Below are 27185 nucleotides of genomic sequence, written 5' to 3'. Positions count from 1 at the left end.
TAGGGAGGAGTATTGTATGTTGGATCTCATTTCCAGCTCTGCCTAGGTAAAGTACCACGGGACCTCATCAGATGAGGGTCAGATGTAGACATGAAGCAGTAACAGTTTTCATGTAGCATTTTACAGGGGTTCCTAATGTTAAAGCATTTTTCTTTGATATAGGGGTTTTCCAGTTTAGGGAAAAGAGACTTAACGGCAGTTTGAAACAGTAATTAAACTAAATTCAGTAAACATTAAATGAGATGACTTCCTGGGAAGGACTTGAACCAGTTCCTTTAAAAATATAAAGTGCAGCGTGGAGAAGAACCTGAGAATCTGTACAACCTCTTGTATCTCAGATTCTTCCAAAAGTGAAACATAGTTAAAAATGCCACCAAAATTTTTTCTCCCTAAAAATAGCTTGAATTATTTAAACAAGCTAGCAGTAGAACCTAAACAGAAGATGGGTTACCTATTGTCTTCAAAGCTACCTACTTTAATTAATGATATTTGCGTGTAGGTGCTTTTGGGTTCTATCAGTTTTAAATTTTGCTCATAGTACCAATAGTTCCTAATAGCAAATTACAGAATTTAACTCTGAAACCCAAGATGTTGAGACTCCTTGTTTAAAACAAAAGCCATTTAACTTTAGTTCATTGAGTACCCTAAAAGAATGATGTTTCAACCTTCTGTTAATGTCTTTCAAAATAGTTTGATATAGCATTTTGGCCTCAGATTTAAGATCGGCTCCCCACCCCCTTACACAGAGATGCAGTCCATGCTGCTCTAGCAGCAATAAAGAGAAATGGATTTCTCCCTTTTGCCACACTGCTGAGGTCCTCCACACATAGGGCTCCAGAGCACTTAACATGTTAGATTCTGTTCTCCAGGTCATTTAAATATGTGTAATATCAGTTGCTATAATTGCTTTGATGAACCAGAGTATGTCATATACTCTGCCGATTGAAATGATCTTTTTCCTTTAGTTGAAAAGCCCACTAATTCTCTCAGGACTAATTCAGACTCTTGTCTCCCACAGTTCTCATCCCTAAGTATGGTCTAGGATTTGATATTGCAGTATGCCGTAATCAGTATATTATATGTGCTGCTTTTAATATAGAAATATAAAGACAAGAAAATATCCCATAATGCTACCACCCAGATATCCCAACTTAAAAAAAAAAAAAAAAGTACAAGAGTAATCAGTGTTAAGGGACAAAGTCAAATAGGGCAGAAAAGCACAAAATCTTTATTTCAGGCCCCTCTTCAGTTGTTTCTCATAATTTTTTTCCAGAAAAATTTAGCACCTATACCTACAAATATGCATTATGGAGATCTTATAAATGTAATGTTGTTAAAATAAAGAATAGATCCCATATTTAGTAGTTTGGGGGTTAGTAGTAGTCAGAAAATATCAGGAATAACTTCTCAAACGTGACAACTGAATCTCATAGACTAAGAACAAAACTGTTAGTTCAAATTCATGGGTTAATATAGTATGAATTTTAGTTAAAGCCTAACAGAAAGCATTATCTATTCAGCTATTAGGTATTGAATTCTTGTAGTCTTCAGATACATGAAAGGCAGTGGAAACAACTCAGCTGTCACTGGAACAACTCTTCAGCCAGGATGCCAGGATCACAGAGAGGTTACAGACAACCAAGATGCTCATGTTTCCCCCTGTTCCTTTATTGTGCCAGTGTTTCTTTTAACGTTTCCTCTGGAAGATAGTTGGAAATTGGTACATTAAATTACCAATAGAAAAAAAGTCCTCTTAGACATTGTACATAGCCAACTCTTACAATATCCTAATTCCTGAGACATATTATTGTGAGCATCCATTGAAGGCTTTTAAAACCTTTCTTTTTAAACACATTGAAAAAGCAGTTAATTTAATTCAGTGTATATCTCTAATTTGTGGTATAATTTTCACAGTTCCTTGCCTGGCATTGGAATGATAATGATTTTTTCATTATTTTCATTAAGATTCGTGACATGTTCACCCAACTCGATATGGACCAGCTCTTGGGACCCGAGTGGGATCTTTACCTCATGACCATCATTGCATTGCTATTGGGAACAGTTATAGCTTACAGGCAGAGGCAGCACCAAGACATGCCTGTGCCCAGAGCTCCAGGGCCACGACCAGCTGCACCCCAGCAGGAGGGGCCACAAGAGCAGCAGCAACCACAGTAACAGCCGCCACATCCAGCCTTGACCAGTGAAAACTAAGGAACTTGTTTGCTGAGAACACTTACATTTGATATAGAACTTGGGATCAGTGGCCACTTCCTGGAAGAGGCACAAGGAAGCATTGAATTCCTAAAGCTGCTTAGAATCCGATGCCTTTATTTTCAGGGATAAGTAACTTAACTAAGTTGAATGTTTGTTTCAGTGCCATATGGAATAACAACTCAGTGGCTTTTCACTTTTATTTTCTTTTTTTCTGAAACATACGAGACACTCAGAGTAATTTCTGCTGCATTCAGCTATTTATGTCTAATCCTTTAGGTCATTCTTTCAATGTGCATAAGTTCTTATATCAAACATCTTTGTCTTGTGCATTGACACTAAAAACTGATCAGTGTAAAAAGGAAAACTCATATATTTAAAAGTCTGAAAGTAAACTTACCTTTTAAGTAAGTTAAAAAAAAATGTCTTCAAAGTATTTTGGAACTACAATAACTGAGAAATTTTTACCACACCACATGCAAGTATATATATGCCTCATATTTTTTATTTTAAAAGGGAAGGTTGGGAAGTTTCTTATAGGTGATTGTCATAATTCATACCATGCTGTTGTCCTTCAAAAACTGAAAGGCTTTGTTAAAGAGTTCTATGTGAACATCAACTCTTTGTAATAGAATATATGTAAAACTCTGTGAACTGACTTATTGCACTAACGTGAATTTTCCCCACCTACTCAGTGTAATTTGCTTGCTTGTTTTGAGTGTACAGAGCCTTGACCCAGAAGCCAGAGGTTGGACTAGCTGGGAGAAATTGGAAAGCAACATTAAAGAAATTTGTTTCAGTACCAAGATCATAGACATACTTTCCCCAAAGTTGAAGTATTTGTTCCCAGGTTTTATTTTAAAATACTTTACATTTTTTACCGCTCAAAGAAGATATCAACATCTTGAATTCTTCAAATATGAAATATCATTGTCAGGATATGGCATACAGTAACTGCCCTACACTCAGAGAACTGAAGATGGATTAAGCACAGTGACTGACAAAGCCAAGGCCTGTATGGACTACTGTGTATGTTCAGGTGGCTTTTATTTCTTACAGTTTTATGTTACGGTAAAAAGTTAACCATTTGCTTAGCTGTCATATTTACCACCCTCTTACTGTTAATGTTAGGAAATTCAAGGCTACTACACTTCATGGTTACCTAGTTAAATAGATGGAGAAAAACAAAAATAACAAAAAAAATTGAGGACTTCGTGTAATCTCTCATATGAAAGAATTAAACCAAATTTGAATTTTGTTTTATGGGTAAATGGTGGAATTTGCCATCCATTATCTATTCTGAGCCTACATTAGTAAGTGAGCAGTCCACTGATGTCAATCTTTATATATTAACCCTTGGACTGTTTTCCTATAATCCCCCATCTGCCAGAAAACTTGAAGAGTTTGTTTCTCGTAGAGTTATAATGCTTGGTTTTTGAAGTTGGGATTGTATTTAGAATTAGATTTGATTAGTCTATAATGAACATGAAGGATTTAAATGTGAAGTTGTATACTTTTTTGTGTGCTTAGAATATTAAGGGAAACCTGGTAAGCAAGCTTTCCTCCCAGATATTTGCTTCCAAATTTGAAGAGGTGGTCACAGAGAGGACCATACATATAAAAGCGTATCTGTAAGAGGTACAGAATGTTGCCCTCAAAAGTGTAATGTTGCTTTGGGCTGCTCTTATAAATATAGAGACCCACTTAGTCTCTTGCACTTAGAAATTCAAGTGCAGGTGGTACACTTTGTCAAGGTCTTTATTGCTCCCTCTGCCCACTTCAGAATAAGTGTAATCTATGTAGCAGCCACACACACTTCTAACTTTAGGAGGCACTGTTTTAATTTAGAAGCTGAAGAAGCTGGGCATGAAGGTACATGCCTGTAGCCCCAGCTACTCTGAAGGCTGAAGCAACAGCCTGGGCAACATAGTAAGACCCCCGCTCAAAAGAAAAGAGTTGTTGAAAAACCCTGTAAGATAACTTACCAACTTCCAGTTTTTTCTTACGTTATTCGTCTAATTTCTTCTTGGATTGCATTTTTTTAAATCTGTCTTTACTTCCCTCCATTAGTATATGGAGAAAACATTTCTTAAACAGCATGCACTTGGGCTGGATGGGAAAGTGAAGTCTTATTCTTCATGTAATAATAGACTTCCTGTTAGTTTACTCCTTGCTGTGTCCTTTTTTATTATTAATACTGCAAATATCCTTTCCTTAGTTTGCTTCTATCTCTTGTTTTACCCTGGGCCACTTGCTTTCAGAAATTTGAATGGTAAAATAACTCAGTTCTTATGGCTTCTTTTAAAGACTGTCTCAAAATACTTTGCTTCCTTTTTCTTTTTGTTCATGGGACATGGTACCTAAGCAAATAGGGATTGGGTTTGGTTTTCTCCTAAAAATAATGCACAATACTTATGTAATCAAATGGCATCCATTTGAATAAAGTGACAATAACTAAAGCTAGTTAATGTCAGTGACATTAAACTAACTCCAGGATTCAGGAGTTTTAATGTTAGAATTTAGACTTACCAGATAGAGTGTGGCTTCATTTCTCCACGGTAGCCCACCTCTCCTGATACCTTTTGTAGTCTGTCTTTCAGCCTTCGAAGGTGATGACATTAGCGCTCTATTTAGCGTCGCTTCTCTTGTGCATATGCTTTGTTGGTTAGCCAATGGTTTCAAAGTCTTGAAACCATCCATTCTATTTTATTTTGCAAAGGTGGCACTGGTGGGGGGGGGTCCAATTTTTTCTTTTTTGTGTTTGAAGTTTTTTTCTGTTTTCTGGGTGAGGCTTACTTTAGTTTTGATTTATAGTCAATGGCACAGAAAAAGTAAATCAGAATTCATTATTTAGTATTTAAATCAGATTAACTTTATGAATCATTAATCTTGATGTTCTTGAGGATTTGTTACCCTTTTGCATATAAGGTTAATTTCTGGGACTTTTACCACTAAACTGTTTTGTCTCTGTACCATTGGGAAGCTTTAGAAACTTCCACCAGTAATCTGGTGATGATCTGATGGTTGATTTATTTAAGGAGCCTCCAGGAAACCTGATTATTTTATATATAGAATTTCATTCATTTTTGCCTCTTTTCTCTGCTCTTCATATTTGTTCTTCTAACCATCGTTTTGGAAGTATGCATGCTGGCCTGTAGATGAAAACCACAATTCTTCATGTGTATAGCATGTGTACTAATGTCTAACTACATCTGCAAAAACTTCCTCTACAGAGGTTTGGACTAACATTTCACATACACATTTCAAAAACAAGATGCTTCAGGTAAATCACCCATTTACCTGCCAAGAAGACCAGGGCTATTTTTGCTCCAGTGACAGCTGGTATTTGTTTTGAAAGTGAACTAGTATATATTACACAATATTTGGAACAGAAGTATGCAAAAAATAATCAGAGCAAAAGAAAACTTCTATTTTTATGCAGACTTTTTCATCAGTCATTGCTCAAATATGAGTGAAAATATGCAATTAGCGAATGCCATATTTTCTGAGGCACTACCTGGTTTTTAAATGTGTAGTATTCATTGAAAAGAAGCTAAATTTATCCGCCCACTTGGTATTTTAAGAAAATTTAAAATGACCCCAAATAACAATATTTGTATCTTAAGATGACTGTTTGCACAAGTAAAAAGTCTGATTTTGTACACAAGAAGGATCCCTTGGTTATGTGCAGTGAGCCATCTCACATGTACTGTTTTTACTAATTTGGATTGACCTACAAGATAACACTATTTCTCTTTCATTTAAAAAAAAATGTTGATACGATCCAAGTAACCACTATAAATATTTAGAAGAGGAAGTTTAAAAAGACCATGCTGGCATTGTGAAGGAATACCATGGTAGACTTTTTTTGTGTGTGAATTTATTTTGTATTTAATGAAATGCAGTATAAAAACTGGTGACGTGTAATATAATTGTGTAAACAGAAACCCTGTTAATAGAGAGATGTACAGATTCGTTTTATACTGTATCTTGAAACTTGTGAAATAAAGATTCCACCTCTGGTTTTCCTGTACCCTGTAGTGTACTGCCACAAAGCATCATTCCAGCCACTCCTCTTTTAACCTGAATGATCCAACTTTTTAAGGAAAGTATTTAGAAATTTAGAAACTTCTGTAAAACATTTGGCGGGGGGGGGGCATTTTTAATCCGTCTTTCATTTTCAGCTCTTAAGAAGATCTGAGTAAAAAGGAAATGGAAAATAAAGCAATATTAAACTGGGAGTGAGCTTTGTACACAAAATGCAAGTCAGGGACTGGAATGTAACTCAGTAATAGAGTGTTTGCCCAGCATCATGCATGAGGACCTGGCCTCAAATCCCAGCAGTACAGGAAAAAAAAGGAGGGGAAGGATTAGGAATGGATTACAATTTTGGCCCTCACCTTCATAGCAGCCAATTCAAGTGGCCAAGGCAAAATGTTCCAGCTTAGAAGATTCAGATCCTTGGATAAAAAGTCTGGATAATGCAAATTGTGGCAAGTTGGATCTCAAATTTTCACTTCAAGGAGCACAGCCAGCCTGCCCCAGATGACCTGGGGTAAAATGGAAGTAATGGGGATGCTGGACATGAGAGGTATACCGACAGCAGTTTGGCCGTTCAGCCTGCAGTTGGGTATGATGCCTACTTACCACTTAGCCCTTTTCTGAGGAGTTGTTAAAAATGCAGTGCTCAATCTTCGTTGAAAGAAACTTGATGAGAAATAGTCTCTTTAACTTCCTTTGTACTACTCATTTAGATTGCCTATACCAGCTTTGAGATTAGCTTATACTAAATTACAACATATACTTAAATGATGTAAAAGTAAAATTTTAGAAGGTAATTTCTGTAGTAGAAACTATGAAAAGCAGAAGAAGGAATTTTTTTAGTTTCTGGATATTTTCCATGAATAAGCAAATGAAAATAAAATGAAGTTTACTCTCCAGTTTAAAAGTGTCGCAGTCTCAGGAATCTTTCACACTTATAGTGACTTCTGTCACTGCCTAAAAGCCATCAGATTGAACAAGCTTATAATTGGATACTGAAAATTCTAAGCCTGATTTTCCTTAGAGGCTCAATTCTTCTTTGGATTAACTTCTTTTAAACCTCAGCTAGTGTTAATTCTTAATTGTATACTCAATTGCATTTCTAAAAGCCCTACATGTTTTTTCTCATGTAAATTGAGTAGCTCCTCCTACTTTAGCTGACTTTCAGAACATTCATGTAAATATTTGTTGTTGCCCAATCCAGTCTCCTTTTATCTTCTTGCTACCGCTAGAACTTTGTTGAAATTAGCCTCTCGGGATTGGAAATGATTTTTCATGTGCCTTGTAAATCTCTCTAAGTAAGGGTTCTGACTTTGAAAATGAAGATTTCACTGAGTTTTACATGATTCAAGATTTAAATGTGAACAGAAACCTCCTTTCTTGGAAACCAGATTTATTTCAGGACGTGAAAAGCACAGCTGTGAGTTTCAGAGTTTGTCCATCTGTGTTTCCCCACTCTTCCCCCATGGCCTTGCCCTTAGTATGCTTTTCTTTTCTTTTAGGAACTTTTTTTTAACAACTTATTTATTGTTTATTCTAATTTATTATATATGACAGCATAATCCATTACAATTCATTAGTATGCTTTTCTAAGGAAATTTTGATTAATTAAACTTTTTTTTCCCCTAAATAAAATCTTAAATAAATAGGCTAATCCTGATTGTGTGTGTGCATGTAGCCATGATGGTGAAGAGTGGAGGGAACTTTCTAGTTTTGTTCCCTTTATGCACTAGTGTAAAATTTACTTAAATTTTCCAACCTACACATATATGTTCTTTTAACATCTTAAGTCATACATGGAAATTTATTGAAGGACTGAGAGAGGTAAGAACAGTACAGTATTTCCCTGTAGTACTTTTTTTTTTCCAGTACTAGGGATTAAATCCATGGCCTTGCAGATGCTAGGTAGTCACTCCACTGTTGAGCTAAACCCTCAGCTAGCTTAGTAGCCCCATTTTGATTGAAGTACGTGCTATAAGTGGAACTGTCCACACCAGAACTGTTAAGAGCAGCCTTTATTTTTTAAAAAGCAGAAAAAAAGGGTCATTAAAGACAAGTTTGTATAATTGGTATCTGTATTTGATCACTCATTTCAGACTTAAAAGAAATTAAAGTCTCATAATAAAATTGATATTTTTTGTGTACTCAGGTTAGCTAAAGCACAGAAGAATCAACTAGATCTCACCAAACACAATATAAGAAGTTCTGAATAGGACATTGTCTTAGAGCAGTGAAATAGAGGAAATGCCTAGAACAGACTTGAATTCCTAACTTTAATGGCAGAAAAAGTAATTGCAACTCCTTTGCCTATTACCATTATTAGGGGCTTTTTAATTGTGTCACCATGCCTGGACAAGAGTCGTGATAAATGGGACAGGTGCGTAAGGTACAGATCCAAATACAACCTCCACAGGCTACAGTGGAGTCCTGCATTTCCAACTGCTGCTCCTGTGACGTTTGATCTTAAGACTGGTGATCACTCCTAACCCCACTGAATGGCCCACAAAAGTAAAGAAGGGAATTGTAAGGGGAAAAAAAGCCCTGGGCTGAGTGACGTGGGTAGCTTAGGCAAACTGTCCACTTCATATGGTTCTCAGAGGCAGCGTGAGTCTGGGCACACAGGGTGGTCATTAAGGCCCTAGCCAGTCACAGAAGGTCTTACGTGCTAGAAGTAATTGAATTGACTTTTTTCACTAACACCAGACTTACAGGCCTTTATGGTGGAAATAACAAATTTGCTGTCCTAAAATCGTTAACTCCAGACAATTTACAGGCCAAATTTCCCTTCATATGAAAAAGGTTGATCTTTAATTTATTACCTAAGGTTTTTTTCTTGCCCTTTATCAGCCTTTATTATACTCTAGACACTATGTTCGAGGCACTGAAATGTAAAGTGAATTTAAAGATGAGCATGAATGAAAGAATAAATTGAAAGAGGCTCTTATCCTCTGGGTCATCTTCACCACTGACTAAACACAACATCTCATGGGCCCTAAGTGCTTTACATGCATTATTGAATTGAAAGCTACTCCTTGATGTCAGCACAGTTCATGTCATTCCCACTTAACAAATGAAGAAGCAAGTTCAGAGAGGCTAAGCAACTTGCACAAGATCACACAGCTAGTGTTAGTCATAAAACTGAAATTTAAATAAAAGACTATCTTGGCTATAAATCCCACATTCTTTACCTATCTATGATGCTCTTCTATTGTCCTTAATACAGTGTGGTAAGGTTTCTAATGGAAGTACAAACAATGCCATGGGGAAAGAGCAATAGCGAAACGTAAATGGGGCACATTTTGTGTCAACTTGTCCATGCTGGCAGGCTGTTCTACTTTTACCATGCACTTCTAAAGCAGTGTTTGCAGTATTCTACGCAGCTTTGCAATTTTAAAGGTAAAAATCCATGTGAAGCAAGTGAGGTGCACCCTGACTAGCATCGGGTGGGGAGCCATGTGACCTGAACCTAAACCTGTTTTTCCAAAACAGCTCCCACACTGAGGTGTCTGGGATGGGATGGGGTAGCCAGAACAGCTGCAGACTGGCTGGCTGCTTTTTGTGCAGCTGTCTCAAGGCCGGTGAGATTGCCTCCAAGCTAGCATCCCGAAAGTCCAGGTGGAGGACCCAGCCTCGGAAATCTCAAATATCATTTCCACTGCATCAATCTGTCACTCAGACCAGCTCAGATTCAAAGGATGCCCTATGGGAGAGCAACAGACTCCATCTCCCTGTGGACGATCAGCCACCGAGGACAAGGAGGAAAAGAATCTGGGAGATGAGGCTGCCACCATCACCAGTCCATTTTCCTCTGTGGCATCAGCAGCCTTGGTAGTTCATGACTTGGTCATGGAGATGTCAGTGTTCGACTTGCTTCGAGATAACTTCTCTGTATGTAACCGGTGCTGTGAATTGTGGGAAGGCAAGAGTGCCACAGTGAATCGGACTTCAGCCCCATCCTCGAGGACTTCCTAAACAGTGGCTTGGAGGAGCTTTTCAAGACCAAGGCTTTTTCCTTGATTTCAACATTTAGGAGTTTCTAATGTCACTTACCAACCCAGTTTGTCTACAGATTTAGAACTAGACCTCCCACATCCATTTTCCTGAAATAGCTGAGCTAGTGAAAAATAACTAATGGAGCTAATGGGGGTTGTGGTTTATGCAGTGTTAACCATACCTGTTTCCATTCTTCCAACTGCTCCTGCCCTAAGGCGTGCCATGCCTCTTTTCCCCACATCTGCCCTCTGGCCTGGTTCACTCTCCTCCCCCAGGTCTCTGTTCAGACTTGCCTGTGCCTGCAGTAAATCAGATCCATCTGTTATTCACCCCTCTGTTTTTCCTTTATAACCCTTCTTATCATTATTTACAATATTTGTTTAATCTTGGTCTCCCTGTTGGTAAATCCCAAGAGGACAGGCACCAGTCTGTCCTATTCAGCAGTGTGTGTCCAGAGTTTGGCAGAACGCCCAACACACATTTTAATTTGATTAATGTTTGAATTAGCAGATGGACTTTCCAGTAGAAATCACATTATGAAAGACGGTGAAGCCTTCAGAGTCAGCTCTTGCGAAATCCTGCTAAATACAAATGTACTTCAAGTGTTTAGATAGTATTGTGTGACTTGGCCATTTTATGTAGGATCTTTCCACTCCCTGCCTGGTTCTCTCTACTGCAAGCAAGCAGGAGAAATCCCTTCTCAGAAAACAGCTCAAAGGAGGGAGAGGAAACCCAATGCATCTGGCAGGTGCTTTCACCCCTTCTGGGAGAAGGAGGAGCCTTGTTCCAGAAATAGGGGCAGAAGGGCACGACATTGAATTTGGCCATTGAAGTGCCAAAGACCTTTGCAAACTGAAAAGCGAGAAAAACACTGAGTACTTAAACCACTGTTGAAAAGAAACCAAGACAACCTCTGCCCTCTTAGCTACATGTGGCAATCTCCCTCAATACTGCCTGAATGCTTACTGCCCCCAAACATTTGTACCAGGAAGAAGTCCCTGAGGGGCTGCTGCATTAGCACTGGGTGTGCACACACTTACACAGGACATGAGCCTTTCCAACCGACTTCCTTTGCCCAGGAAGTGGATGCTGTCATGAGATCAAACCAAGAAAAAACTCAGGAGGAATAAGTTGGAGGATTTGCTTAGGTTTTCTAAAGTCTTACCCAGTAATGAAATTCTGGCTAAAATACCATAAAAAACTGAAAATTAACAAGTGTTCAATATATTTTCATTACTGAAAGTGTCTCACTCCTATCTTAGGATTTTGTGATTGGAGAAACTACCCAGCTCTTTTCATTCTATTTTGTTCCCTCCACTGGTTTTGTTTATATAAGGAGAAGGGCAGAGTACAGAACTGAATCCACAACCCACAACCCAAGTCTCCTCTTACTCTGTCTAGCATTATTTCAAACAAGGGTAAACAATAAATTGCCCTGGGTTCTAGTATAGACGCTCTACACTCGTGTGTGTGTGTGTGTGTGTGTGTGTGTGTGTGTGTGTGTGTGTGTGGACTTTCAGCCTCTTGGCTCACAGGGCTACTCAATTTAAAGGTAAATGTGGCTCCTCTGAAAAGTGTGGCTGTAGTTTCCAGAATATCCTCAAGAGGGCATCAAAGGGCTAGAGCTGAGAAAGGAGCTAGAAAAACTTTTCCCGAACTTTTTTTAGAAAGACTTTTTTCTGGGGATAGATGAAATCTGAGGGTCACGTGCTGCTAGCTTCCCACAACAAAACTAGACACATCATCTGGATCTCTATTTAACATCATCCCACTGGACGCATTATCTGGATCTCTATTTAACATCATTAATGCTTCCTCATTGCATCTCATGAGGACCAATGCTGGATGACAGCAACCTGACAAGTCATTTTGTCAGCCCAATTGTGTGCAAGGACATGAGAAACAGATCCACAGGCTTTGTAGCTGCTCCCACAGGAAGCTTCCCAGACCCCCTCGAGGTTCTTCCACATTCCAGTGTTGCTCCTTCCATACTCGTGAGAGGGAGAGTTCCATGTGGAAAGTGTCACCAAAAGAGTCTCCAGCTGCTGGGCTGGGGATGTGGCTCAAGCGGTAGCGCGCTCGCCTGGCATGCGTGTGGCCCGGGTTCGATCCTCAGCACCACATACCAACAAAGATGTTGTGTCCGCCGAGAACTAAAAAATAAATATTAAAAATTCTCTCTCTCTCTCTCTCCTCTCTCACTCTCTCTCTCTCTAAAAAGAGTCTCCTGCTGAAAGTAACTCAGAGGTGGGTCCCTAGGGGCAGGAGGAGCTCTGTTATGGGAAGTGACCCCATTCTTCCAGGAAGAATCTCCAAAGTGCTTGTGCTGTTGTAGTTTGCATTGCCTTCACTAGTGCGGTAACAATTTTCCCTGTATTAGAAGTCACGCATTTCTCTTTCTGCATGCTGTTAGTCAGGTTTGCTCATTTTTCCTATTAGATTATTGCTTCTTGTTGATTTCTATGAACTTGTATACCTTCAGGAAATTGACCTCTTGCTTGAAATTAACTGCCAGTTTTTCCCAATTTGCTTTTGGGGGAGGTAGGAGATATTAGGATTAAATTTGGGGAGTGCTTAACCACTGAACCACATCCCCATCCCTTTTTTTGTATTTTAGAGACACGATCTTACTGAGTTGCTTAGTGCCTTGCTAAGTTGCTGAGGCTGGCTTTGAACTCGAAGTCCTCCTGCCTCAGCCTCCCGAGCCGCTGGGATTACACGTGCACCACTGCACCTGGCTGACATTGGCTTTTTCACTTTGATCATGCTGAGTTTTGTCTTGCATACTTTTTTGGTTTTGTTTTTGTTATATAATCATATGTCTCAATCTTTTCCTTTATGGCCTCTGGGACTTTTGTCTTTTTAAATGTATGTTTCCAAAAAAAGGAAAAGATGGAAAATAGGAAGAAAAAAAAGATAGAAAATAGGAAGGTGGACTGGGGCTGGACATGGTGCCCTGGGTAGGCTAATAATCTTTATTTATTTAAATGTATTTAGAAAACAGGGAGAAAGAGGACACAGGGCTCACCTTCCTTAGGATGCCACTGACTCCTGAAGCAAGCTCCTTGGAGTCCTCTCTCCACCTTCCAGTCACATGCCATTCCCTGAGAGGGCTCTTGTACATGCAGCTTTGTTCATCTGGTTGCATTTCAAAGATCATTTGGGCACTTTGCCACCCAGGGATGGAGAGCTATTAAGACCAGGGCCTCACACAAACTGGGCAAGGGCTCTAGCACTGAACCCTCATCTGACAGTCCCTGCCTCTCCTGCTCTGAGTGTGTCTTCTCTCTGACCTACTCTCCTCCTGATGAACAATAGAAACAGAAACTATCTTCAGTCAGACACAGGAAGCTGGTTCAACCCCATGAAGGTTGGCAAGGGTTTTGAAGGAAGCAAACAAGCTTAATGGATTGCTAAAGGAAACAGCTGGGTGTGGTGAGGGAAAGAGCTTCCTCCACTCCTCCTAAGAGCAGAGGACACGCCGAGCCATATGTGACCCCCACATATCTTCTGTAGATAAAATGTTTGGCATTAACCGGCCCTCAACTGGAGAAGGACACACAATGATTTTTAAATGACTCTGCTTTCATCATTACCCCTTCATTCCTCTTTTTCTCCAAAGATATTAATTGTAATTACGTATGAGAGAGGTGCAGAGTTACTCTAAAGAATTATTGGTGTCAAATGAGTTCATAAGGGGCGGTTAAGAAATAGACTTACTAAATGACAACACATGTGAGAATGTTTTTAAACTATTAAGAGAACACAATTCAAATGTTTCCGAGTAAGTTAAGAAAGAGGCATTCCTTGGAGGCTAAGCACAACTATTCATTCCATGTCCCACTTCATACACAGAGCAGATTCTCAGAGCGGTTCTGAGTTCCCAGGCTTCTAAGAAGATGGCCTTTCCTGGCCCAGACCCCCCCGGCAGTCTCAAGACTAGAATTCCAGGAGCTCTCCAACAGTCACTACAATTTCTGCTTGTTACAAGCCTCGCAGTTTTGCTTCCACATCCATGTGCACAGTTCTGGGGGCCATGTCATACCAGTTCTAACCTATTCATAGCTAGGAATCCACCCCTGGGACACTGAAGATTGGACTAACGGAATGTTCTGTTCCTCTTTTTCCCATTGTTCACATCCTGAAGGAACGTTTTATATACTTTTTCCCTAATTCCAATTCCCTCCCCAGGAAATTTTAATACCACAGATATATCTGGTCATGTACTTTATGCATATCTGTGCATTACAAATAAAAAGATTTCTTTGCCCCCACCAGGAACTCGTTTTCACCCTTTGGGGAACAATATGGCCTCTGTTGAGCATGGTGCAAGAGATGCTGCTGCTGCAGTGCCTTTTTTTTTTTTTTTTTTGTACCAGAGATTGAATCCAAAGGCACTTAACCATTGGACCATATCCCCAACCCTTTTTTGTGTTTTATTTAGAGACAAAGTCTCACCGAGTTGCTAAGTGCCTCGCTAAGTTGCTCAGACTGACTTTGTACTCACGATCCTCCTGCCTCAGCCTCGGGAGCCTCTGGGATTACAAGCATGCACCACTGTGCCCAGCATCTACAGCCCTCTTGTAATAGCAAAAGATTAGAAAATGATTTAAATGTCAATCAAAGGGACCAGTTTCATAAAGCATGCTACACCCAAGGAATACAATGATGTGTAGACTCCAAAAGGAAGAACTCCTCCTATGCACTGATATGATGAGATCAAAATATGCAAGAAAAAAGAACAATGTTTACAAAATGGTGTCATTTATAAAAGGGCAAAGAAGAATGGTTACACTCGTTTGCATGTGCCTAAATTATCACAGAAAAGGCATGTATGGAATGAGTGACCTTGGTGTGCTTACAGGAAAGAAAACTGGATAACAACAGGGCAGAGACAGAAGATAAAATTCTGACTGAGTCCTCTGAACCATGGGTTTGTGTTAAAAGTTCAACATCTATATTTAAAGATAGCATTGATGCCTTTGGGTGTGTCTTATTAAAATGTTAGCCTTGCAAAATTAGTAGTGTTCCCCCTTGATATGGCCAATCAAAGAATTCTCTTGTTGGTTGGATTTAAGAATCTGGTAGTACATGTCTTTTGGCCTCTGTTATCCATTTCTACAATCTTGGAGTAGGGTCTTTGCACCTTGGGGTTTTCCAAAACACCTTCCAAACGAGCTGAGCTTGAAAGTGAAATTTTCCTAACTCTCCATTTGTAATTTCTCTGCTCAAACACAAGAGTTAATTCCTACAGAGCCACATGTTGATTTTCCACACTATAGATTATACAATTTTCCACCCCTGCCACAGTAACTTTATCTTTGGGCAAGAAGTCATTGCCTGATTTGATGAACATCCTGAGGCCAAAATTTCCTCCAGATATTCCTGCCATTGATAATTCGTTTTTTAGACACGCAGAATCATAAGCCACTAAGGAGCTCTTTTTTAAAAAAAAAAAATTTATTTATGTATCTTTTGTCTTGGGTGGATACATTAGTTTGTTTTTGTGTGGTGCCGAGGATCGAACCCAGTGCCTCATGCATGCTAGGCGAGCACTCTACCCCTGAACCATCACCCCAGCCCCACTAAGGAGCTCTTTACACAGGGAATTTCTGTCATTAATGTTGTCACCCAGTTGGATGGTACGGTGCATTCTGCTGAAGGTTCAGGGAGGCTCCTATCTGAACTTAGTCATCAGTTTACCAAGGGTGAGCATTGGCCAAGTGCTGACAATGGACTCGTGAACTGGGGTCTGGTACTATCACTGGCAACAAAACAAGGCTTAGTCTCAAAGCAATGGTCAGGACTTTTTGGTAATAATTAAATTGTAAATACTAATGGGCAAAAAAGGAAAGTCATTGATATTTTCTTCATAGGATGAAGATTCACTGTGGGTATGCTGTGCTGCAGTGATTATTAATAGCTGAGTGGCTGAAATGCAGGAGGCAGGGTTTCTAGTTTTCTAGCTTGAATAGGTGCCAGTTTAAGCCTATTTCACTTCCTCAACAGGGTCTTCATCTAATAGCTTTTGCCAAAATCCTTAGAGATGATCAAAATGTAGTATAAAGGGTTTTATTTTAAGGGGGATTGGGGATTGAACCTAGTACAATAGTCTACCATTAAACTATACCCCCAGCCCTTTATTTAAAATTTTATTTTATTTTGAGGCAAGGACTCACTATGTTGCCCAGGCTGGTCTTGAACTTGCCATCCTCCTGTCTCGGCTTCCTATGTAGCTGGGGTTATAGGCCTATGCCACTGTGCCTGACAGTTTGAGATATTTAAAAGACAATTTTTGTCAAATTATAGGGATGTGTCACTTAAAGTTGGGATATGTTCCAACAAATGCATCATTAGGTGACTTTGTCATCATGCAAACATCATAGAGTACACTTTCACAAACCTGATAGCATCAGTCAATCACTCAACATGGTCTTAGATGCCATCAAGAGACATGAAAAACACAAGATTTACAAGGCTGAAGTTGGAATAATATGGCATATTGTTTTACAGTACATTTTTTTCATAAGTAAAAGGAATATACACTTTAAAATAATGATCAATAGTATAGTAAATGCATAAACCAGTAACAGTCCTTGCATTGTCATTAGCAAGTGTGATGTATACTGTACTTAACTCTGTGTGCTGTAGACTACCTGACGGGTAGCATAGTGAATTTGTTAATTCCTGCATCACCACAGACACATGAAGAATGTGTTTTGGTACACTGTTAGAGGGCTACAGCATCACCAGGCAATAGGAATTTTCTGCTCCATAAAATCTTCCAGGCCACAGTGATATACTCAGTTTACTGTTGGCCAAAATGTTACACAGTGCATGATGACTGTAGTTGATGGTCATTCCACTCTCTGTAAAAAAAGAAATCAGTTATACACTTGGCAATTGAAGTCTTCCATTCCTTTGGTGCTTATGAAAATGTGTTTAAAATTTCAAATTGGATCAGCATTCAGTAAAAAGGTAAAATGCTATCTTTTCAATTTATTCTGGATATGAGGAAAACAGTTTTTGTTTGTTTTGTTTTTTTCTCACGAGATGGGGAGTTGGTGTCAGAATCACACAAAGAATTGTGGTTCAAGCAGACAGCTCCAGTGATTTAGCTAATCAACATCCCTAGCTCAGCTAATAGAGAGGAAGCTGCATGTCCTGTCACTATTTAAAATTCAAATCTTAGGCCCACCCTAAGCCAGGGCAGGGCAGGGCATTTGATTGACAGCCTCACTAAAACTGTGGGCATTGCAGGAGGAAAAGAGAATTAAGGAGCTGAAGCCCAAAGAAAGAGAAAGGGGATTCAAAGCAGTCCAAATTCACAGGTTCAGGCTGGGGATATAGCTCAATAGGTAGAGTGCTTGCCTTGCATGCACAAGGCCCTGGTTCAACACACACACACACACACACACACACACACAAAGTTCCATTACAAACACCATATTTATTTTGTGCTCTTTTTTTTTTTTGAAACATTTATTTTTCAGTTTTCAGCGGACACATCTTTGTATGTGGTGCTGAGGATGGAACCCGGGCCGCATGGATGCCGGGCGAGTGAGCTACCGCTTGAGCCACATCCCCAGCCCATTTTGTGCTCTATCTTATACCCTTTTATTCGATCAGGGATACTCATTCAAGAACCCAGAAAGTCCAGAGCTATAAATGAGGGAGATCAAGTCTTTTCCTAGAGGAGCTGACTATCTAGCTGAAGACCAGATACACTAACAAACACACCAGCCTGTAAACTTAAGAGACTGAGATCTAATCAAGTACAATCAAAAGCACTTAGCAAAAAAAAAAAGGCATATGTGAATCCAAACCGTGGGTCTCTTCCTGATTTCTCTATCTAAGATAGAAGAATGTGTTGCATTTATTCTCAATTTTTCCAGTAGGAGGATACTTTTTAAATTTCAGGAACCTCCATGCTACAGTTGTTACATTGTAATATGTTCGGTTAATCAACAAGGAAGGACCACAAAAGCATTTGCCATCCCCTCGCAATAATCTTAAAGTCCACCAGGGAGCGTCAGTGCAATATTTTTACCCTCTTGTCTAACTACCAGTTTGTGTATGGGACTGCTAATAATTCACCTAACTTGTTGATAGTTCTCCCTCAACCACTAATGATGGAGGGATAGACTTTGAATAGCCATATTGGTAATATCTATGGGCTCAAAGAGAAGTACCAACTTTGGAATCTGAAGATCTGTTTCCAATTCTGCTTCTGTGTTTGCTGGCTGAGTGATGATAGTCACTGATTTCAAGTTGTGATAATGGGAACAGTAATAACCATGCCCTGCCATTCTTATGCTGCAACCCCCAAGCCTCTATGAGTGTCCACAAAGAAGCCACTTCACCTTCCCTGAGTCTTTGTCCAGAACTCCCCTCTCTGTACCCTCCCTACCTCCCAACTCATTCCTCCAGTGCCCCAGCTCTGCAGGCAGAGATCAGAGCCCCAATCTGGAACAATGGGAGGGACCCAGGGCATAATTCAAGGTGGGTAAAGAAGTTTCTTAGTGAGCAGTTAACAATAAGAATAAGTGCTCCTTTGGGAAGCAGACCATAGATGTCCCACAATTGTTTGTTTCTTGTTCCTTATAAATATCCTCCAAGTAAAATAAAAGGTCCAGATCTTCACTGTCTGCTACAAGAGTCACCCAGTCTATATGGCTACTGAACACTTAAAATGTCACCAGATTAGTTGAGCATGTTGCAAGTGTAAAATTCATACCAGTTTTCAAGATTTAACATGAAAAATAGGTGTAGAATATTGTCTTCGTGTGTTCTGGCTGCTATAACAAAGTACCATCAACTGGGTGGCTTATAAACAATCAAAATTGATTTGTCTCAGTTCTGAAGGGTGGGAAGGACAAAATTGAAGCCCCAGCAGATTCTGAGCCTGGTGAAGGCCCACTTTTTGGTTCAGAGGTGGTGTCTTATCTCTGCATCCTCCTGTGATAAAAGGGATGAGAGGGATATGTCTCAGGCCTCTGTTACAATAGCACTAATCCTATTCATGAGGGCTCCAACCCCATGACCTAATCCCTGCCCCCTTCCAAAACCAATTGTGACCTTGGTGATTAGGTTTCAACATATGACTTTGGAGCCAGTGTCATGCCTGTAATCCCAGCAACTCAGGAGGCAGAAGCAAAAAGATCAAACATTTGAATCAGCCTCAACAATTTAGCAAGGTCCCATCTCAAAATTGTAGAAATTTTTAAAAGGAAGAGCTGGAGCTGGAGCTGGAGCTCAGAGCTACAGCACCCCTGGGTTCAGTCTCCAGTATGGCAAAATACGAAAACAAAAACTTATGACTTTGTCAGGGTACAAATATTCAGACAATAGCAAATTATTTTTGGTATGCATGGTACTGGGATCTTAATTCACGGATGCCCAACCACTTTGCTATGCTTCTTTTTGATCTTTATCTTGAGGCAAGGTCTCACTGAGTTTCTAAGTTTAGCCCCTGAATTTGTGATTCTCCTGCTCAGTCTCCCAAGTTGCTGGAATTATAGCCTTTGGCCACTGGATGCCAGGCAATATTTCTATTAATAATTTTTATTTGATTATGTTGAAATAATATTTTATATCAGATTAAGTAAAATATATTATTAAAATTAATATGGCTGCTGAACATTTCAAATGATATATGTGGCTCATATTTTTATGGGATATTACAGGTCTTTACTATATAGGTTTTAAGTTTCTGTCTTGGAGCCAAGGCTGTAGCTCAGTGGTAGAGCATGCGCTTAGCATGTTCAAGTCCCCTGGGATCAATTCCCAGCACTACCACCACACACACAAAAAAGTTTGCATCTCTCTCTCCCTCTCTCTCTTTTTCTCTCTCTTATGAGAGATGAACAACCACTGAAAAGGCAAGGAATTTTCCCTAAGGATCACCTAAGATATTTATAAAAAGTGAAAAGATTTCTAACAACCCCTGCCCCCACTCCCACCCCCACATACACCTTGAGAAATTCTCATTCAGCAGATCTGAGGTGAGACTTGTCAATGTCTAAGTTTGCAAAATGCTCCTAAGATTCTGGTTTTCAGAGAAGTTTGAGAGATACTAAATAATTGAAAAAATATGTAACTATATGGAAATGATATCCAAGATAGCAACTGAAATAATATTCCATGATGCATTTTTGTTGATAAGACATAATGACATATGTATGTATGTATGTATGTGTAGAAATACACATATGCATATTTGTGTAGAAAAAGTTCTGGAAGGATGCTAGCTCAGCTGCTCTTGCCTCTGGGAAGTCTAAGGGGGAAGAAAAGGTGCACTTTCCATTTTTACTTGCATACTTAAGGGTTTGCTTACACATATTTAAGGGAGGATTTGTGATTTCATCAGTTCCCAAGGGTTTGGGGGAGGGTGAGCAGGGCTGTCATTTTCACTCACAGCCAGGGCCACCAGCCCAGAGGCAATACCTCAGTACAGGGCTGGAACCATGTTCCCTCTCAAGAGCCCCAGTCAGCCTGCAGCTCCTCCCTCTACAGTCCCTGATGCAGGGGGAGCCCCGACTTGGGAAGAAAGCTTTCCAGATCATGGCTTGGCCAGTCACATAGCCAGAACTATGAGGTCACCCAGCACAGCTGCAAACTATTTCAAGGAAACAGGTGGTGTCTCTGACCTCTTCCAGGCTGGGAGTTTGCTGGGAGAGGCCTCTTTCAATGGTGTCCTGGAAGGCCAGCCACAGAAGCCTCTGGGGCTGGGAAAGGGAAGCTCAGGGTAACAGGGTATCCTCAGGGGACGGTAGATAGTACTTGCTCCAAAACCCAAGTCTCACCCCTGGCTGCACATTCATTCACTGGGAAAGCTTTGGAAATTCTGGGCTGGAACTATAACACCAGACGAATAGGATCACTTCTGAGCCCAGGCCCAGGCATCAGCATTTTTGACAGCTCCCAAGAGATTTAAAAGTGCAGTCATAGTTAAGCCCTCCCATCTAACCTCTGCAACCTAAGTCCGGGGACCCTCAGCCTTACCTGGAAGCTTGTTGGAAATGCAAAATCTCAGGCTCCACCCTAGCCCTAGAGAATCAGGATCTGTGTTCCAACAAGATCCCCCGATTTTCCTGAACTTTGGGAATTGAAAACACTGCTGCTTTAGCCACTGGGGGTGGGGATGAACACACTGGCTCTGTGCTGGGGGCTTGCAGACCGGGTAAAATGCTAGCTAGATCCTTCACTTCTCTGAGATGCATTTGCCTTATTGATATAATGAAGATAATAAAACTTTCCTCTTAAATTATTGTTTGATGATGCCCCTGGAGCACTTAATCCTTAGCACTCAGTGAATGTGAGCTCCTATTTTGACAGGATCATTACTGTGTGTAATCCTGAAACACAACCTGTTCAGTTGGCCAGCCTGGTATGAGCCTGTACTGGCCATGTTTCTCATCTGGGTGGCCCCCTACCCCATCTTGCCAGCTTCAAATGTCTTTTCTCTCCAGGGACTTGCTTATACATGGGGATCAGAAAGCCCATGGCTGGATCCACACTGTCTCCAATTCAAAAGCTGTTTTTCCTGTTGAAATCATGTGATTACTCCATCGTTAGGAAAAGAAAAACAATAAAAGGGTGTAGGTTCTCGTAATTGCTGTGGAAGCTGCAAATGTGGAGTGTTTCTGTGCCAGCTGGAGAGAAGGGCTTGTGGTTGGGATGTGCCAAGTCCCTGCCTCCCAGGCTTCTTGGTTGCAGTTCAATTCTGGATTGAGAGTCAGAGAAGCTGTGTAGGCGGCCTCGTGACAATTTGGGGATGGTCCACTGATAACGATGAGCATGGGACAAGAGCTTTCTCCAACAATAAGTACTTTTATAAAAAGCTCTTTTTATTTACTTAGCAAACATTAAGCATTTTCCAATCCTAAGCATTCCACTACTATCGTGATTCATCATCAAAGTAACCCTTCTGAGGCTAGAATGAGCTCATTTTGTAGGCAAGAAATAGGCTCAGAGATGTTTGAGTCCAGGGTTAAATAGCTGTGGAGTGACAGAATTGGGATTCATGCAGAGTCCACAGTCCGTTCTGGACCATTCTATTTTATTGGACTGTTCTCAACCCAGGAATACCTGGCTTTAGAGAACCTTCCTAGTTAAATATTGAATTGTTTGTGCAATGTTGTGCTTTTTTCCTCTTAGTGTTGAGAGGGGCACTAAGTTACTCTCTGTTCCTTTGTCGCCTGAGAGAGAGGATATTAATCCACTACGAACTACTGTTTTGTATTTTATACACTATAATAGGTTAAAATCATCTCCCTTACTTCTTCCACCTTTTCATTCAATAATCATTTACTGAGGACGTCAGAAATGGATGAGTAAAAAGGAGAGATGTATCTTGTTGTGAGGGACAGGAGTGTGTCAGAATGAATCCTGGCTGCAGGGGAGTGGAAAAATACTTTGTGGTTTTATAGAGCATAAAGGAATTTCAGGCAAAGGCACAAAGCTGGCTTTTATCTCCCTGCTCTTTTTTATTTGTTTATTTTCAATCACTAAAATACAGACTCCTCGAAATAAAATTTAATTGGGATTTTTCAGAATGGACTTGGTTTTAATATCATTACTATGGTTTTTGTTGTTATGGTGGTGCTGGGAATTGAATCCAGAGCCTTGCACATGCTGGCAAGTACTATATATTTAACTATACCTGCAATCCCCAAACTTGATTTTGAATTTCAAATGAGTTCAAAATAATGATTTTATAGCATCTAACAGTTCTCATCACCACACACCAAGCATTGTCCTAAACACTTAATTAACTCACTCGGTGCTATTTTTGTGTCTCCTTACCATGTTTTAAGTTGCCCAGTGAATGTCTTCATTCCTTCTATCCACAGCACCCAGGACTGTTGTGGCACTAAGTAAGAGCTCAAGCAGAATTTATGTAACAAATGAACCCTGCCATGGGAATACCATGTTATGGAGAATACCTAGAAAATCTAGAAAATCATTGCATTCTATATTATATTAGTTTCAAGTTCAACAAAAGTTCACAGAAGGGAAATACCAACATGAGCCAAAGATGTATTGAAAGACTTAAGGATGTTACAAGTCTTGAGTTGGAAATAAGAAATCTAAATATGGATTCTTCAACACTACTTCAGCATCTTAGCAGCAAGATTTCCCACTTGGAAGAATAATGGGTGGTGGGTGTTGGAGGGAAGGAATTAGGTCCTTGTAAGGGATTTCTTCTGTCCCATCTACTTCCTAACCTCAATACCAACCTTTTTGATTTGGGCTGACATTGTCTATAATCTTAGCATGTTCCACAAAGTGACTATGCCATAAATATTTGTGGAGTGACAGAAGTTTGTCATAAAGACAAAACTAAACCCTGAATTATAGACTGACATTCATTAAGAATTCATAGAAAGGAGAAGGATGGGTGTGGTAACCTCTTACTGAAGGATTTCTAGTAGATACAGAATTCGGTTGGGCTGTGGGACATAAAAACACAGGTTCTCCCTCTCCCATGCCCCCTAATGTTTTTCCAAATTGCCAGTTAAAGTAGCCCTAGTCCTCTAGAACAGCTAACACTACAGTGCCATTATTGATGGCCATTAGCCACATGTGGCTATTCAAATTTTGATACAACTTTAAATTCATTTTTTTTCAAGTTTTGCAACTAACCATATTTCAATGTCCAATAGCCACACGTGTCTAGTAGCTGCCATGTTGAATACCTCAGATGAAGAATATTTCCATCACCATAGACTGTTCCGTCGAACAACACAGATCTAGGGAGTAAATCTACTCTGAACTGCTGAAGGTGCAAGTATGAGAGTGAAAGAGACATATTTAACTGCTTTTCACAGACGAAGCAAAATTCCTCCACCTTCTATACTTTTAGCTATCATACCTAAGTACTTAATTAGCACTTTCCCGGTAACAGTTCCTACACTCTCAGGTTGTAGGCTGTGTTCATTTTGTTTTTTCCAATCCAGCGGTTTTTAGAATATTCACAAATTTATGTAACTATAACCATTATCTCTACTTACAGAACATTTTCATCACCTCAAAAGGAAACCTTGTTTCCATTAAGCAGTTACTCTCCATTAAGCAGTTACTTTGCCTTTTTCCTATCCCTAGCAAATCACTAACTGGCTTTCTGTCTTTATGGATTTACCTATTCTAGACATTTCAGATAAAAGGAATTATATACACATCGTGTCCTTTTGTTTCTGGCTTCTTTTACTTAGCATAATGCTTTTAAGATTCATCTACATGGTAACATGTATCAATCAGAACTTCATTAGTTTTATGACCCGCATGGTTTGGATGTGAGGTGTCCCCCAAAAGCTCATGTGTGAGGCAATGCAAGAAGGTTCAGAGGAGAAAGGATTGGGTTAAGAGTCTTAACCCAATCAATGATTTAATCCCCTGGTAGGAATTAACTGAGTGGTAATTTAAGTGGTAGGGTGTGGCTGGAGGAGGTGGGAATGGAGATGTGACTCTGGTGTTTTGTATCGAAAATAACAATCTCTCTGTGCTTCTTGATCACCAATGATGTGAGCTGCTTCTCTCTGCCATACTCTCTGCCAGGATGTTTAGCCTCATCTCAGGCCAGGAGAAATGGAGCCAGCCTTCGATGGATTAAGACCTCTGAAACCGTGAGCCCTCAAATAAACTCTTCCTCCTCCACAGTTGTGCTGATCAGGTCCTTTAGTCACAGCAGTGAAGATGCTGACTAAAACAATGACTGAGTAATATTCCACTATATCAATTCATGGTTTTTTTTTTCTTTGCATTTTTTTCAGCTATTATGAGTAACTATGTAATAAATATTCATGTACAAGTTTTTGAGTGGGCATATGTTTCCACTTCTCTTGGATATATACCTAGCTAGGAGTCAGAATTTCTGGGTTATATGATAACTCTAAGTTTAACTTTTTGAGGAACTGCCAAACAGTTTTGTGAATCAGCTATAGCATCTCATCGTGTGTACATATAAGAAAGATCTCATTTTTCTCTTTTCTTGAATGTGTTTTACATACAGGAACAACCTACTCATAGTATTCATAGTTGGATTGAATGGATGATCATCTACATCAAATGTCCATCTACTCTGGAACTGGTGGACGTCCTGTTGAAGACTAGGATAGGGGTGTAGGCCTAGTCTCCTTAGTGCCTGTCAGGTCACCTTATTAGCCTGCCAAGAATTTTAGTCTATAATTCATGTTTACTGAGTACCTGCTGTGTTCCACTTACTAGCCAAGGTGTTGGGGATTCATTGCTAAGTAATGCACAGTTCTGTAGTTGAAAAGATGGTCATATAAGAGCAGATCTCTAGAATGCTGTTGCTCAGTGCCTGGGATAGTTAGTGAAGGCTTGAGTTAGGGGTTATCAAAAGAAGAAATGTGATGCAGGAGGCAGAACTAAATAAAGAATTTTTTTTTTTAGATAAGGCAGTGGATAGACCTAAATACATGCAGTTCTTGCCCATATGAACATTCCAGAGGTTTGTCTTGGGAATGCACGTTGTTCTTTCACTCATCATCCTTGGACTGAGCTTAGTGCAATGCAACTGAATTGAGCAGTGTGCCACATCGTTATGGGGCAGTCTCATTCTCTGGCTGAAACAAGCTGTCTGTTCTCCTTTGGAATGATGGCATGATCAATTCAAATGGAACTTCTGCTTTAGCAAAAGCCACAGCAATGAGTCCGGGAGCAAAGGCATACACCTGTAATCCCAGCTACTTGGAAGGCTGAGGAAGGAGGATCCACAAGTCCAGCCTGGACAACTTAGTAAGACCCTGTCTCTAGTAAAAAATTAAAAAGGGCTGGGGATACAAATGTAGAGTGACCCTGGGTTCAATCCCCAGTAAAAAGAAAGAAAAAATGAAAACCTCACAACTATGAAAAGTCAGCAACTAGAATTATGTATTCCTGGTTTGATGTCTTCTTGTGCTTCTGACACTGGAAGAGGGATGCATGTGAAAGGATTGTCCTTATATGGCCTCCACCTTGTTATGCTCTGGTGTTCCAACTAGGTGAGGCTCAACCCATTGCCTAGTTGATTCATCTTTTCAATACAAATGAATAAATTGTTTGTTCATTGATATAAACTAGAGAAAATGGAACTCGAGGGTCTTGGGCTGCTCAAAGTACATGACTTTTAAGCTCATCCTAAGGTAGAAGACAAGACTTTCAGACTAGGGCAAGCTGGTTTTCACTTGAGTCTTTAAGTGCTTGTCTACCAATCCAAAATTTCCACTCACAAGTTCTATTAGCATAGAATAGAGCTAGGAAGAAATACCTGCAGAAAAATGATTTCATATGCTGTGTTATTTACTTCTACTTATTGCCTGTAGGTGTTCAGAGGGGATGCCTTTCAGAGTGGCAGAACAAAGGCCTGGTGACATAGCAGCTGGATTTATTTTTTAGAAGGATTCAGTTCAAGTGGGTGAAAATCTTGGGAGGGCTAAAGAATTACAGGGGAAGAGACTGGAAGATGGGAACAATGATCATCCCTCACACTCCCTTTCTGGACCAGTTGTGCCTCTCCAAACAGTATGGAGTGACTGTTGTTGTCTTTCAGATGAAAATCTCTCTATGCTCATACCTAGAGTCACTTGTCTACATGCCTCACAGTACATAAGAACGTCCTTAGAAAGATGTTTCCTGTAATTTATATATATATATATATATATATATATATATATATATATATAAATTATAATAATATACACTTGGAATGGTTCCTATCAAATAATATGCACCACGAAAATGTTATAGGTAATTAGGTAATTATTATAAATCAGCTTAATTTCCCTAGCTATTAAATTCCTTGTAAATGAAAATCTCACCATCTTGCTCTTTTACTTCTCCCCATAGCACCTATCAGTGTTCTTAATAATTTGTCGACATGGTTAGGACCTTGGACAAGTGGCTTCCCTTTACCCAGCTCCAGTAGGAATACATAG

The 27185-nt window shown here is 39.8% G+C and overlaps 1 protein-coding gene across 1 annotated transcript in view; it reads left to right on the top strand.

Annotated features, from left to right (window-relative positions):
* Sel1l (SEL1L adaptor subunit of SYVN1 ubiquitin ligase) overlaps nt 1–6244 on the top strand; it is a 65845-nt gene extending 59601 nt beyond the window's left edge. The window contains exon 21 of the mRNA XM_005321293.4: nt 1966–6244. Coding sequence (XP_005321350.1) covers nt 1966–2175 — 210 coding nt within the window. The 3' untranslated portion in view covers nt 2176–6244. The remainder of the gene's footprint in view (nt 1–1965) is intronic.
* Nucleotides 6245–27185: the final 20941 nt, after the last annotated feature.

This window comes from Ictidomys tridecemlineatus, chromosome 5 (assembly GCF_052094955.1).
Source record: "Ictidomys tridecemlineatus isolate mIctTri1 chromosome 5, mIctTri1.hap1, whole genome shotgun sequence".
Lineage (NCBI taxonomy): Eukaryota > Metazoa > Chordata > Mammalia > Rodentia > Sciuridae > Ictidomys > Ictidomys tridecemlineatus.
Note: the sequence above shows the minus strand (reverse complement) of the source record. Positions and strands in the feature narration are given on the sequence as shown.